The 15,796-nt window shown below is 39.7% G+C and overlaps 1 protein-coding gene across 2 annotated transcripts in view; it reads left to right on the forward strand.

Moving 5' to 3' along the window:
* Nucleotides 1–15,796, forward strand: part of LOC137289896 (cilia- and flagella-associated protein 44-like) — a 46,959-nt gene that overhangs the window by 2,097 nt on the left and 29,066 nt on the right. The window contains exons 2-13 of one of the 2 annotated variants that reach the window (XM_067820885.1): nucleotides 2,259–2,309; nucleotides 2,488–2,544; nucleotides 8,227–8,916; nucleotides 9,557–9,689; nucleotides 10,227–10,389; nucleotides 11,059–11,198; nucleotides 11,612–11,791; nucleotides 12,605–12,884; nucleotides 13,420–13,581; nucleotides 14,205–14,352; nucleotides 14,930–15,024; nucleotides 15,582–15,785. In XM_067820885.1, coding sequence (XP_067676986.1) covers nucleotides 2,259–2,309; nucleotides 2,488–2,544; nucleotides 8,227–8,916; nucleotides 9,557–9,689; nucleotides 10,227–10,389; nucleotides 11,059–11,198; nucleotides 11,612–11,791; nucleotides 12,605–12,884; nucleotides 13,420–13,581; nucleotides 14,205–14,352; nucleotides 14,930–15,024; nucleotides 15,582–15,785 — 2,303 coding nt within the window. The remainder of the gene's footprint in view (nucleotides 1–2,258; nucleotides 2,310–2,487; nucleotides 2,545–8,226; nucleotides 8,917–9,556; nucleotides 9,690–10,226; nucleotides 10,390–11,058; nucleotides 11,199–11,611; nucleotides 11,792–12,604; nucleotides 12,885–13,419; nucleotides 13,582–14,204; nucleotides 14,353–14,929; nucleotides 15,025–15,581; nucleotides 15,786–15,796) is intronic. The other variant, XM_067820886.1, reaches the window with a different exon arrangement.

Here is a 15,796-nt window from a genome sequence, read left to right on the forward strand (position 1 = left end):
CTTTTGTATGTTGGTAATGGTTTCTTTGCTATGTTTGTTTGATGAATGTGTTGGTGATTTGCATGTTTCATCCCATATTAATCCTCCTCTGTATACTGTTATAATTTGTTCACAGTGTGACATTTCACTCATTCTGCAGTTCTAATCTGTATATCTAACATCCATGTACCCACAGAGTGATTAACATTGCTCTCCCACTGAGTTTGTGTCTTGGAACAGTTCTATTGTACTAGTTTTATTACACTGATCTATGCTTTCAATAGCAGTCCAATAGTGTGAACCCCTAAGTTGAGTAAAGTTTATGGTAAAATTGGCTATGTCAATTGTTTTATTATGAGGAATTTGAAGTTTTGAGTATACTCCTTCATTGGGGAATGATAAAAAATGACATAAATACATAACAATACACATTGGCAAGAATTTATTGATGTCAACTTCTATGATGTTAAGAGTATATTCTCACTCCTTCATCAGGTGATGTTCAATGCTGTGCAGCCCTCATGATGTAGAAGACATCCATAAATTCTCTCCATTACATGCATCACATATAAATGCTGTTCATTTACTTTTTACAATAGATATTCTCTGAATAACATCAAGTTCTCGTTTGTAGACTCAATCTTGTTTAGGGCCAAATTACAATAGACAAATTTATATTTGTAGTGAAACTTTCACATGTAGTTAGTTTTGTGAGAGTTTTACGTCATAATTTTTATCTTTACTTCATAATGAATCCTATTAAATCAGGACTGATACTACACCCTAAGTGAGGGTATAAGAAATCAGTAATTTTATTAAAAGTGAGAATTCATGGGTGAATATATACGTAAAATTTTGCCTCTATGTGCAACACTTCTAAATGCCATTCAGACAGTAATTCTATTGCCACTTAGAGAACATTATATCCCATTGGTGCTTGTTGTGTTACAGCAAGATACTGTTCTGTACCCCCCACTAGTTTTGGTATTCTAATTATGTTGTAAAAATGTAGTCTTACAGAATCAGCAGGTAATGAGAGTTACATGTGATGATTCATATGTATATAAAATTCAGTAGTAACATGTTTTTAGATTTAGGAACAGTATTGACTCCAGTGTTTAGGATATGCATATTTCTGATAACTTTTAGAAACCCCCCAAAGTGGATTGGTTCTTAATGTATTTTGATGTTGAAAAGACATATCTTAAAAACTGTTTGACAATAATGAAAAAAGAATAAGTTGAAAATTAGTAACAGTGAACGTAAGATGAGACGTGTTTGGTCAGTTTTACTTTTTAATTACACATAGTAAATAACTGGAAGGTAGATTAAACTTTCATTTTTGTGCCTGTCTGTTTTCTGTCAGTATCTTTTGCAGCCCCACATAATAGTTGAGATGCATAAAACATTTTTCACGTCTGATATGAATTTACCAATATTGAAATGAGCTATGTACGCTTTCTCATAATAGAGCCATGCATGTAACCCAGTCATACATATACAGATGCTCAAGAACTGCTGTATTCTGTAACTGTGGACACTTGTAGATATATAGAGTACTTCACCTGTGTGCGTGTGTGTGTGTGTGTGTGTGTGTGTGTGTGTGTGTGTACCTCTAATCTCCAGTAATTGTCCTTATGTATGAAGATCACTAATAGAATCACTGACAGATTAATCCATGTATAGTGGCAAACAAAGATATGTTGGACTGGCGCAGAGAATGCGTTTATGAGAAGCTGGTGATTTGGTTTGTGAAAAAGCAGGTGCAGGCCAGCACATGCATGGTGCATGATAATGAAATTGATTCTGCGTGTTAGCTGTATACGCCTTGCTCGTGAGACTCTCATGGTTGGTGTAGCTAGTTAGTAACATTATACACTGTGGCCCCTTTGCACACAGTGACAAGTTCCAGTAGGTGGCACACGTACATGCTAGTACAGGTCAGTTGTCAGGTCGGTGCTCAACTTATCCTTGTTTGCCAGTAGCTGTGTGTGAATCTCTAACTCAACCATATATACTTGTATATCCATGTACTTCTGTAACAGTGTTACTCAGTGTAACAGCACCATCAGAAACATCATTGTAACAGCGTAACAATCCATCATGTTGTAAGTGTAACTTGCCATCATGTGATGTGTGTTTTAGTGTAGTATTAATTGTTGATTGTTCTACCGTGACCAATGTGTTTTATGTTTCACTAACATTCATAAGCAAGTCTCTTGTGTGTGATGAGAGCTTTCAACAGAGAGATATTATGTAATATGGTTGTGTGTTTTCAGAAACTGGTCAAGGCGAGATAACTCAAGACACAGGCGAAGCCCCAGTTGAAGGTATGGCTAACCTACCCTACTTGAAATGTCATTTTCATTATAAAAAATTTCAGAGTTTTCATTATTTGTTATTTATTCAAATTTGAATACAGCCCACACTTGACATATTTTTTTATTTACATTTAGATGTAAAATTGTGGTGTTTCACCTCCTGACATTCTGTGTGTTATATATCTAGTGTCTGAGCAAGGTGCCAACACCAGTCGACCCCCGAGTGGGTTGGGAACACAAGCAGGTGAAAATATCACTATATAGCCTAGCCTTTAGACTAGTTACCATGGTATATAACATATATAAACTATATATACTATTTTCTTCTTCCCTCTATCTCAAACTCTCTGAAAATATTATATAGCTTAGCCTTTCTTCTACTTACCACCAGATATAACGTGTACATGATTTTTCTCTCCCACTCTCTGTGTCTCTCTCTAAAAATATCGTTAACCAACCCTATCATTTGGTTACCACTGTACAGAACATATATATGCTTATTCACTCTCTCCCACTCTTTCTTTCTCTCCACCCTTTCCTTCCTCCCTCTTCCTGTATTATTAGTGCAGGAATTCAGTATGTCTTGCCTGACACACTCTGAAAGCAGATTTTGCATTGTTGACTTAATGCTGACAATGGTTGCAACATCTCTGAAATAGAATAAGACTGAAATTGCATAAACAGGCAGATACATTAGCTGAGTTGGTTGTTTAAGGTGATACAGATATGTAGTCCAGGTGTTGTTCAACTACAGTTGAACCCCGTTTATCTGGATGTTTTGGTTTCACTTGAAAATCGTCTGGATAGCAAGACATCTGGTTAAATTTCAATGGAAATCTATGGGGATGATTTGAAAATTTGCCATCTGGGTGTGGAAGCCGGGGGTCTGGTTAAGTGTGTACAATTAATGAATGTAAGTTTCATTTCACATAAAAATCGTCTGGAAGGCGGGGTTTCCAGATACGTGGGGTCTGAGTAAATGGGGGTTCGATGGTATCTATTTTGCATTATATTACTTTGCACATAGATGTTGCTTTCTGAGTGGCTGAATGTTCTTTTGTTATTTTCAAGTGAGTAACATTTCTGTGTACCCCGCTAGGAATGTGAAACTTATTTGGTACTTCGTGGTAGTATGAATAACATTGAATCATGTATGGTGAATGCAAATTAATGATGTTTGAAAGAGTGATAATTCAATATCTGCTTTTCTTGCCATCTGCAAAATCTAGTAATGGCAACAGAAAGATTTATACTCATGTTTCAAACAATTCCAAGTTAACATTGCGGTGTTCAGTTAGATAAATATGTTGTTCACTTGTCCCTCAGGGTCCATGGGTTGATGTACCATTCAGGCTCAGAGAACATAAACAAACATCAAGGGTACATCAACCCTGGATGTCCTCCTCGTGACCATGATGTATCCATAACTAGTTTCACACAGTACAGAACAGTATCAGAATACATATAAGTCTTGTAATGGGAAACATTTTCAATTGATCTTGTGCACAATCACATCTGAGTTCTGACAGTGGCCAGTGGCCCCTTCATGGCTGCTAGTGGTTAAAGCATTTGCTGGTCATGGCAATGACCCGGGTTCGATTCCCAACATGGGTATAGATGTGTAAAGCCCATTTCTGGAATTTCTCGCTTGATGTGCTGGAATATTGCCAAAAGCACTGTGGGTTCGATTCCCAACATGGGTATATATGTGTAAAGCCCATTTCTGGAATTTCTTGCTTGATGTGCTGGAATATTGCCAAAAGCACTGTGGGTACAACTAAACCCACTAATTGATGGCTGCTTACAGTAGGATGCTGGCAAGGATCACCACATTAACTCATTAAGGCGGAGAGCCACGTATGGGCGGCAAATTAATTAACTTCTCACAGCGAGAACCGCGTATTGGGGGTGATAAAAAGCACCTCTTATTCAGCGAGAGCCGCGTATTGGGGGTTATAAAAAGCACCTCTCCTTCAGCGAGAGACTCGCATATGCAATTTACATTTTAAATTTGTACTGTACCTATAATTTCAATCAATTTAGCAGTAATGATCAAAGATTAACTTTTCTTACGAGAGAGGTTACTTTCTGTGTTAATCAGAAGAACTGTTAATGTGTTTTGATAACAATTGCTTGCAATGTCGGGGGCTTATACAGGCAAATGAACACATGTCTGAGAGAAAGGGGATTATGAGATGTTGTTACAGGAGGTAAGTGTTTGTTTCTCGTCACTGGGAGTGAATACTAAGATACTATGTTTGCACATTGATTGAATTAACGGTGACAAGGTTACAAAATCTTCTTCTAACTTAAATCATTCATTCATTCATTGTAATAGTTCATATAATGAATCGTACACATAAATAGCAATACTGTAGTACACCCATGTTCGTGTTGATTTGAAATAAACCAAGTTAATAATTTAGACCTAATTCATTTGCGACTATTGATTTTTAAAGTTGACAATAATACATAATCGAATATGAAGTGATAACTCTTGCATCTACTCATAATATACATATATAGTACACATAAACCATACAAAGGTAACTTGGGCATTTTGTTCAAGCTGTTTCATGTTGATTTGAAATGCGATTTTTCAATGCAATTTACATAAGCATTGTGTAAGAAACGTTTGTATTTGATCTCTGTAATTATCTTATCCAGTGTAATGATCACGTGTATCAGATCCATTGTCAATAAAAGGAGGATAATATATCAGTTACGGAATTGATGTGTATAATCATTCAATCAGACAACACTAAATGAGATATATGAACACCTCTTTCAACCTCAAAATAACAGCCTCTGGCCGAATGCATGTCCAGGTAAACTTTTGTCCCGTGACAAGTGTAAAACAAACTTATGCGCTGTTACATCATTGGACAACCTGTTTGTGGAGTCATGCCCATTGTCATTCTTCTGAACCTCGTTTGCTTTCAAAACAAATATAAGTATGCCCATCTTCATAAATATTTGGGGAGATTCAACTACAAGTGTATACATCACAATAAATCAGCATTGTGTAACCTTTTTGAATTCTATAATACATGTACTTGAATTATGATATTTATTCGTAACAATGTGCAGATTATATTGAAATGTTCAGCAAGCCATTATGTTTGATGTACAAGTAGTGTGCGCAAAATGTATATGCAAATAAATACTATCTCTACTCAATGATTGGATTGGGTTATCTGGGGTAAAAATAATCAGATTGTAGCGCTTTGAGTGCTTCAAAGAAAAATAAACTCGTCAATGTGCTTGTTAGTCCTACGTGTACATTCAGGCATCCTTACGATTATTAGAGTTGTGACGATTAATCGATACACAAGTTATCGCGATTCAAGAGCTGCACGATACGATACATCGATACGATTGTCGTGTATCGATTCAACACGATACTTATATACCTAAAAATAACCCTATACCATACCTGAAAAAAATTAGTCAATAAAATCGTTACGATAAACAGCGAGGAACGGTCATGTTTCAGGTTGCTAAGCAAAGCCAACTCTCGCAGTATTTACAAGTAAAAAAATGGGGGATGGGGTGGACGTGATGAACGAACGGTCACCTTCAAATTGAAAGATATTATGGTTTTAGCGATTTCCTACAAGAGTATCATGATTTTATTCCAAATAGAAAATATATCTTCTAATTCTTTGGAACCCTACCTTGCATTACATAAAGGGAACAGCTGTTCTGATATATTCCACAAATGTTTGTGAAATGCAAGTTCAATAATTTAAGACTTGACTTATCTTCACAAGTGGTTGTTCATTATTTTTAATGTGGTCAAGTTATCATTAATATTGAATCTTGAATGATGAGCAACTGCCACATCTTTCAAAATCTTTGAAAATGTTGTGAGTTTAGCAGTTTTATCATGCTTCTATTTTCGTGGTAAATATTGTTATGGACATGCTCTGACTAAGATAATTTTCACAAATTTTTTGTTATCTGTGCAAAAAAGACAGTTGTGCCAGTGTTGATCCATGCTGTTCCATTGTTTGGGAAAACACAACTTTACTGAAACATGCCAAACATTTTTAATAAAATGTCTTCCATGATGACATGTTATATTTTTCTTGGTAGAAGAATACCTTCCCTGAAATGATAACATAACAGCACATTCTTTCCAGTACTTTTATTTTTCTGCATACGAGGACTAAATATCGTGATACGTATTGTATCGTATGTATCGGACTACCAGTATCAGGATACGTATCGTATCGTGGCATTGGCATATCGTCACAACTCTAATGATTATGTATGTTCACGATAGAAAAACTTTTTCATGATAGCTAGAGTTGATAAAGCTGAAATCTAGCATATTGATTGGTCAGTGATCTAACCAATAGTCAATCTGTATCCAAGCTGTCTAGTGACCGAACGTGCTCTTCAGAAATTTAGCCCACGCCCCATCACCTGTCATTTCCTCTGTGACAGGTATCTCATGATACGATTGGTCATAGATAACAAATCAGGGACTATATTGAACAGTTGAGATACAAAACTTTGATGACGCCCATCCCATGACCCTTTGTCTTAAGTATGTGCAAGGAATATCATTATACAATATGTGTACATGTATGTTCGTGCAATAACGTATATTTTCTGCGTTAAATCAAGATGAACCAAAGTGACAAACTGTGAATCTGTTCCATGTATGTCACACACTAGCTTATTAGTGGTTACCTTAATATATTCAGTATACACTAGCAATGTATCAGCGAAAACGCTTCTTTCATTGACGTTTATTAGGCATGTGCATAAATTCTTCTTTACTGCCATTGACATAGATGTTTTGAACAATTTAACCTCACACAATGATATGAGAGTGACAGTTTGTTTAAGTATGTCTTACATACAAAGAATACAAACAAGTGTTAAGAAAATACACATGCACACGCCACCAAAAGTCAACAAAAGAAAGTGCAATAAAATTACCTAAACGTTGCATATATGACATGTATTCATTCCTGCTTTCTTTCAACATATATCTTTACAACGCAATTAAACAATTAAACAATCAGGACTTGCTTGTATGAAATCTCCGAAACCTGTCAGGGATATCAGGCGTGAATAGCCCTAATTAACCTCGCCACAGCCAGTCAGGCAATCAGCACGGGGCTCCAGGTTTTGAGCAGTGAAGTGGCTCTCGAACTTAATAAGTTAAACACTGCTGCTGTATCTGGGATCTAATGATTCCTTAGAATAGTTGCTTTATGACCCCATCATGCCAAATGTAGACCTAGTGTAGAGCTATGTTAGCATGGTATCACTGTGTTTTACTCGAGAATCGGAACTTAATGTCCATGGTAAACAAACTGCAGATGTATTTATATTCTGACCATTTCAGACTTATTTCAGAAGCGTATTTGGATTGTGCAGTAACTATGATTACATTGCATTTGATTCAATAATTTGAAACGAAATGTCCCGGAGTCTTTCTGTATATTTCTCCTGTAATGAGTAAGATGCAGTCTCCAAGATTAAACCATCACATTTGTTATAACTTTACTATCACGAAATGGGACATGCTATTTATGCTTTTTTTAGATGTTTAACCCTGATTTGTTTTGACTGGATGTACCATGAGATCAGTGACATACAGTTAAACACTTGTTCATTCCCTCTCCTTGAAAGGTGAATATGCTAATGTCATAAGAGGTGATTAACATGATCGGGTGGTCAGACTCGCCTACTTGGTTGACACATGTCATCAGTTCCCAATTGCACACATTGATGCTCAAGCTGTTGATCACTGGATTGTCTGGTCCAGACTTGATTATTTACAGACTGCCACCATGTAGCTGGAATATTGCTGAGTGAGGTGTAAAACTCACTTACTCACTCACTCACTCCTTCTTGTAATACAGAGTATTTCAGTAATATATGATGTGCATTCTTGTGTATTCAGGTGAAGCTACAACAGCTGAAGGTACAGTGAATGTTAATGAGACAGAACCTGAACAAACAGAGCAGAGTGAGGATAAACAGGAAGATGGGACCCTGGAAGCAGGACAAGAAAAATCTGAAGAGCCAGCAGATGCTCAGGATCCTGAAGAGTCCCAACAGGAAACTGAGCCCAAGAGTCAAGACGAACCCAAAACGGACAAGATTACCGATGGCCAGAAAGAAATAACATCTGAGGATCAGAAAGAAACTGCAGGTGAAGATCAGAAAGAAAACACAGGTGAAAATCAGAAAGAAACAGCTGGTGAAGAGCAGAAGGAAACAAGTGAGGAAGCTGCTGATGTCAGTGGAGGTCAGCAGGAGGCAACAGCTGAAGTGAGTCCTCCCCAGACAGAAGGAGAAGCACCTGCTGATGCCCAGCAGGAGACCCAGGAAAAGGGTCAGCTGGATGAGCAATCCTCTGAGAAACCTCCTGAACAGACTGGGGAAGGGTCTGGGGATAAACCTTTGGAACAGAGTGAGGAAACAAAAGAAGGGGAAGTAACTCAAGAGGAAGCAAAATCAGATGAGACAACAGAGCAGGCAGCCAAGACAGGGGAGGTAACTGGAGACGGAGAGGCTGCAGGTGACAGCAATCAGAATGCGGAGGGAGAGGAAGCTGACCAGTCCCAGAATGCACTTGAGGGTGAAGAAGGTAGGGATGTGACTGGGAATATCTAAAATGGGTCATTGGCTTGATCTCTTGACACCAGGATGCAAATTTGATGATTTGTTTTATTCTGTGCGTGGAGTAATTAGTAATAAGAAGTTTATGAGTAAAAGCAATAATTTCCAAATAATAATTCTTTTGGAACCTGTAAGACAGAAAGTAATTTTAGTGAATCTCTTTGTGATCTTCAGAGGTCAGCAGTTCACCATCAGAACATAATGAGTTTCGGCAAACAGATATTTGTGTTTTGCTAACTAATGTCAGTGGGCTTGTCATCAAGGCGAGCACATATGCTCTGCCCTACTTAGGTGAAGACCTGATTCAGAATTGGTCTTCAGCAACTCAGCTTGTCATAATTTACTTGACCAAAGGGATTTGGTGGTCAGACTGGCTGACTTGGTTGATATATGTCATTGTATCTCAATACCATATTAGATGATCATGATCTCAATCACTGGACTGTCATTCCTGAGACAGTTATTTACAAACCGCTACCATATAGCTGGAATAGTGCTGAGTGTGGCTTTAAACATCAAATAAACAAGGCCTTTCTGCATGAACAGTTCAAACAGGTTGTGTCTGTTCCGATAGCTGGTACAACTATCTTATATATATGTGTGTGTAGGCGAGCAGAAGATTAAGCCTAAGGAACAGGAACTCCTCATCCCTGAGGATTTCTACTACAACTTTGATGAACAAGTTTCCAAGGCGATGGTCACACAAGACTCTGGCCTTCCAGAAGATTTGCTCACTCTACAGTATCCTTGGAAGTACTGGCTAAGGACGTATTGCTGGGTAGCTTGTTAAAGAAACTACAGACAGTTCTATTGTGAAATAGACTCTTCAACTAGCTCATATGCTGTAATGTCATCGGATATATATGTTCCTCTTTTTTGGTGTTTCTGTTATAAAATATAGATGATACTAAGAGTCTCCCTTCAGGTGGCAGTGGGGTAGCCTGGTGTTTAAAGTGTTGGTTCACCACAGTGAAGGCCTGGTTTCAATGAATGAAGCCCACTGATGTAGGAAAGATAACAATATATGGATGAACTATTTGATCATATGCAGCATCCTTTTGCTTGATAGTAGTGTTAAGACCTACATCAAATATTGTCCTATCGTAATGAAGATATCATTCATCCATATACTGTTATCCTTATTTTCAACTTCTAAGAGACATCATTAGTGATGTCATTTGAAGGCGTTTTGTGAACATAAAAAGAAATCTCACAATGCCAAGAAAAGACTGAATATCTGTTACATCCAATTTGTTGTGACCCTTGACCCCCATGCAGACATTCATTTGGTTACGACTGTTGTCGCCGTGCCAACCTATTCATGCTAGACTCGAAAACATTGATCTTCATCGCTGGTAACCTGGTCCAGTTGCTGGATATCAACACCAAGGAACAGCGCTACATCCGCAGCACCAGTGGAGGTGGGATCGGTGCTCTGGCAGTAAGTGGCAGCAACAACAGCAACATCTACTTGCATGTAGCAGGAAGAAATCATTACACCCAGCAATAAATGACTAAACTGTAATGGATGGTCAGGCTGATAGCTAATGTGGGAAATAGTTTCCAAATTTTGCTATCCAGTCAGGCTAGCTATGCTTGAATGTTACTAGCCCACAAAAAATACACTAGCCCGAAATTTCAATGAAGAAACTGATCAAGAGAAACAAAAGTTCATGAGAATAAAATATTGTTGGCATGACTCAGGTTTCATCATTAAGTTGTTAATGTGATTGAACAAACTGATCAGGCCTTAGTCTTATATGATTTAAGAGTGCATTACAACTTAACAAGTTGCAAAGAGTGATGCATTTACAAAATGGCCCCATGAAAATTCACTACCCAGTCTCTACCCAGACTACCCAGTATCGCACACTGCAGATAGGCCATCATGTCATTTCAACATTTCCAGATTGATTAATATCACATGCATGCCAGTTTGTTATTCCATGTGTCTTTCTGTATAGGTTTGGGCATTTCTGATGTTTATAAATCTTGATCATTTGTGCATTGAAGCTATGACAAAAAGCTATTTTTGATTTTATTATCAATTATGTTGGTGTAGTATTGATGTAGAGTAAAACAATATTCATGCTGACTGTTGTGGCTTCAGGTTCATCCCAGCAGGAAGTACTTTGCTGCAGCAGAGAAGGGTGATGGTCCCAATATTAACATCTTTGAGTTCCCTTCTCTGAAGCTGTATCGGATCCTGCGAGGGGGCACAGAGAAGTCCTACTCCTCTCTAGACTTTAGGTACTGCATGGCTCTGTTCATGTGTTTTACTTCAGATTCTTCATGCGTGTAGAACTGGCAACTTGACAAATGTCAAACACTCCTTGTAACCATGCAGGATGGTCATTCTGTGATAGGTGGAGGCCTGCATGTGAGTGAGCTGGTGATACTGTCCTCTGGGATGGTGAGCGTGAAGTGTGATATGGTGACAGTGGTGTGTGAAAGGTTGACAGTGATGTCATATGATGACAGTGGTGTGTGATATGATGTCAGTACTCTGTGAGATATGGTGAGAGTGGTGTGTGTAATATGGTGATGATAGTGTGTGATATGGTGATGATGGTGTGTGATCCTCTGTTGTTTGAAGGCTGTGTGTGTGATGCTGCAACCTGTAGTGCAACAGCGTTGTGATGACAAGCCACCTCACATTGCAGTTCTGATGGTGAACTGCTGACCTCTGTTGGTGGAGAGCCAGACTTCATGCTGACTGTGTGGAACTGGAAGCAGGAGAAGACCATGCTGCGATCCAAGGCGTTCTCCCAGGAGGTGTTCCGTGCAACATTCTCTACCGAGCTTGAGGGACAGCTCACCACAGCTGGAACAGGACACATCAGGTGGGGAATACTTACCTCAAGCTTCCTTTCTGTCAGTTGTAACTGTAGTCCACTGGAAGGAGCATGCATGGAGTAGCCTAGTGGTTAAAAATTTGCTTGTCACACTGAAGACTCGCTTTTGAATCCTCACATTGGCACAGTGTGTGAAGCTTATTTCTGGTGTCCCCAGCTGTAATATTACTGGAATATTGCGAAAAGCAGTGTAAAACTAGACTCACCGACAAAAGCAGCAAAATCATGTTTAATCCCAAATTATGATCATTAGGATCAAATAGACAAAAATTAACAAAAGAAATGATACTTTGACTTTGGGATCATAGATATTTGAATGTCATATGTTTTCTCACTAGGACCCTAAAGAAGGGTGCTGCATCACACAGACATTGTAAACTCATGAGTGATAGCTTCTGTTAAGGATCTAGTTATCTTTTTTCACGTTTCACTACTGTTCATGTGATAGTGGAGACAACAATAGATGTGGTAAAGTGTCTGAAAACCCATTACACAAGAACGTAAAATAAATACTTTCTAATAGTGACTTTTTGATGCATTCTTAAAGTTACATGTTGTTTCTAAATTGGTGAAATTTTTTAGATGGTCAATTTTAATCAAGTAAGAAGAATATATCATTGTCAGATAGACTGGATAATTACTGTGAGCATAGGGTTTGACTGACATTATTACTTGGGTACTTAGGGTGTGGATTTCTTGGGGCGTGGATTACCAAGTGCGTGGATTACTCAGGGTGTTAATTGCACAGGTGTATAGTTGGTGATAAATGCTAGGCCAATCTTTTGATTATGTTGCTCCCAGGTTCTGGAAAATGGCGGACACATTCACTGGTCTGAAGCTACAGGGAGAACTGGGGAGATTTGGTAAGACAGAAATCTCGGATATCGAAGGTTACGTGGAGCTGCCTGACGGCAAGGTGTTGTCAGGGACAGAGTGGGGCAACATGCTGCTGTGGGAAGGAGGACTCATCAAGGTGGAAATAGTTCGCAAGAACAAGAAGTCCTGTCACCATGGTCCCATACAGCAGATCCTGCTGGATGAAGGAGAGCTGATGACCATCGGGGTGGATGGATTCATCAGGGTAGGTGTCAAAGACAATCATGGGGATAGATGGGTAGGTGTCATGCTGGGTTTGTTAGGATAGGTTTCTTGCTGGATTTGTCACGGTAAGTATCATCCTGGGTTAGTCTGAGTAGGACTGTCATGTGCCATCAGGGAGGATGGATGGGTTGATGTCAACCTGGGTTAGTCTGAGTAGGTGTCATATGCCATCAGGGAGGATGGATGCGTTGATGTCATCCTGGGTTAATCTGAGTAGGACTGTCATGTGCCATCAGGGAGGTGTCATCCTGGGTTTGTCCGAGTAGGTGTCATGTGCCATCAGGGAGGATGGATGGGTTGATGTCATGCTGGATTTGTTAGTATGGATGTCTTTGTGGGTTTCTTAGGGTAGGTGTCATGGTGAATTTGTAAGTATAGGTGTCACTGTTGGGTTTGACAGTATGGAGGTCATGCTGGATTTGTAAATATGTGCCATTCTTGTGTTTGTCAGTGTAGGTAACTGCCTAGGCATGCATGATTTAAAAGAAGATGCATGGACTGCATACTTGTTGCAGATGTGGGACTTTGAGTCTATAGACACAGCAGACTCCACTGATGACACAGCACTGTTTGAGATGGAGCCAATGAATGAGTTACAAGTGAACCCTGATGCCCAGCTCCGCTCCATCGTTAAGTCAGTGGATGACGAGAATGAACCTACCATCTGGTACTCACAGGTAGGTCTAACTAACATGCACTGTTTAGAGTTGCCTCCCTAAGGTATGTCACAAACAGTGATCATATGTTAAAACAGCAGAGAGGTGGTGGAGTTGCCTAGAGCTTAATGCCAAAGACCTGGGTTCAGTTTCAAACATGAGTGAAGCTCATTTCTGATGTCTCCTGTTGTGATATTGCTGGAGTATAGCTAAACCATTCTCACTCTTTCAAACCTCAGATTTGCTTTCGGTAATTTTTCCATGATACTGGGATGGGTATCAGAAACTGATCATAGTGTTAGGATGATCATCACTCCCATATGTTAACACAGTGAGTTAGTGAGTATGGTTTTACACTGCTTTTAGCAGTATTCGAGCAATATCACGGTGGGGGACACCAGAAATGGGCTTCACACATTGTATCCATGTGGGGAATTGAATCCAGGCCTTTGTCACAAAGAGCAAACACTTTAACCACTAGACTACCTCACAAGCTCATAGCTATCTTAAGACTATGAAAGTAGCTTAGTGCAATGGGACCCTGGTTCCTTGCTGTGAAACTGGACTTGTTTTTCTTGGAGCAAGGAATGTTGTTTAGGGTGTTCCAAGAGAATTCCATGACCACTTTTGCTGTATGTCTGCAGGATGCTAATGGTGGGATCTGGAGGCTGGACCTGTCTTTCTCACACACATCCCAAGCTCCTGAGAAGCTTATGACGTATCATGCTGGCCCCATCACTGACTGTAGCACCTCCCCCATCACACACCTCACAGCAACCATTGGTGTGGACAGTAAGTATACTGGCTGCTCAGTCAGAATGACATCATCACACCTCCCCCATCACACACCTCACAGTTGCCATTGGCGTGGACAGAAGGTAGTCCAAATATGAGCCCCAAGTGTTCATGCTCCACAAGCCAACAACACAACGATATGCACTTGTTCCACTGATTGTGAGAGGTGTTGTGAATCACCAAATATTTGCTACTTCATATGATTGTTTTTTATGTAACACACTCAAATGCATCGAAGAACAGTGTGTGAAAAGATCACACTGTGGACTGAAATCGTCAAAAGGTACGTTTCTGTATGTAAAAACATAACAGGGGTAAACATATGTAGTACCATTTCTAATGACCCTTCAGCACAGCTAATTCTTATCACCTTAATACTACCCCATCACAAATCTCCCCACCAACATATTGATGTATACGGGTATGAGGCTGTCTCTATTGAACACATGCCCCTTGGATTGCATTGTAATAACTGCCTGCATGGATGTGAGTTGAAGAGATCCGGAGAAGTTTTTAATAGTGCTATGGTGCTGTGTCTCCCAGTGTATCAGCTATTTTACTGTGTGTGTTTCAGACACTGTGCGTGTGTTTGACTATGTCCAGCAGAAGCAGGTGTGTGAAGGACGCTACACTGCCAGCGGAAGCTGCATCCTGTGGACCCCTCAGATAGTATGTATTCATCTGCCAGCTGAAATGGAATCTGATCAGCTTGTTAAAAAGTCGGCCTGTGAAGATCCGGTTTAGAATTGATCTTCAGTAACCCATGCTTATTGTAAGAGGCGACTAATGGGATCAGGTGGTCAGGCTTGCTGACTTGGTTTGCACATGTCACAGCATTGTAACTGTGTAGGTCAATGCTCATGATGTTGATCACTGGATTGTCTGGTCCATGCTCGATAGCTGGAATATTTCTGAGGGCGGCGTGAAACTAAACTCAATGTTTAGAAGTCCCTGTCAGGATGGACCAGTTTAAGGACCTATTTACCAAGCCTGGACATTAACACTTTAAACAATCAATTCTCCTCCAGCTGATGACTACTTGGGGGACGCACAGGTCTGTTTGTAGCTGCTGCTTGACCATTCTGTGCCTGCTTTCACATCGAACATTCTGATGGTCCTACTGAATTCCACATCCTGATAGAACTATGGTACTGTGTGTTTTACTTTGAAGTACGGTATCTCAAGTAGTGCTGACTTCCACAACTGGTCATGTTGTCTATCCCCAGGTTGACACCAAGGGAAGCATGTTAGTGGCAGGATTTGAGGACGGAGTGGTCAGAGTACTGACCGTCAACAAACTTCCTGAACCGGCTCGACATCGAGGCAAGACAGATGAGTGTGAGCTGGCTCTCAAACAGGTGTTCAAGCCCCACAAGACCACAGTGACAGCGCTGGCCATAGACAGCAAGGGGGAGATTCTTGCTTCAGGGGTAGGTGCTCA

Source organism: Haliotis asinina, chromosome 1, assembly GCF_037392515.1.
Source record: "Haliotis asinina isolate JCU_RB_2024 chromosome 1, JCU_Hal_asi_v2, whole genome shotgun sequence".
NCBI classification, from domain to species: domain Eukaryota; kingdom Metazoa; phylum Mollusca; class Gastropoda; order Lepetellida; family Haliotidae; genus Haliotis; species Haliotis asinina.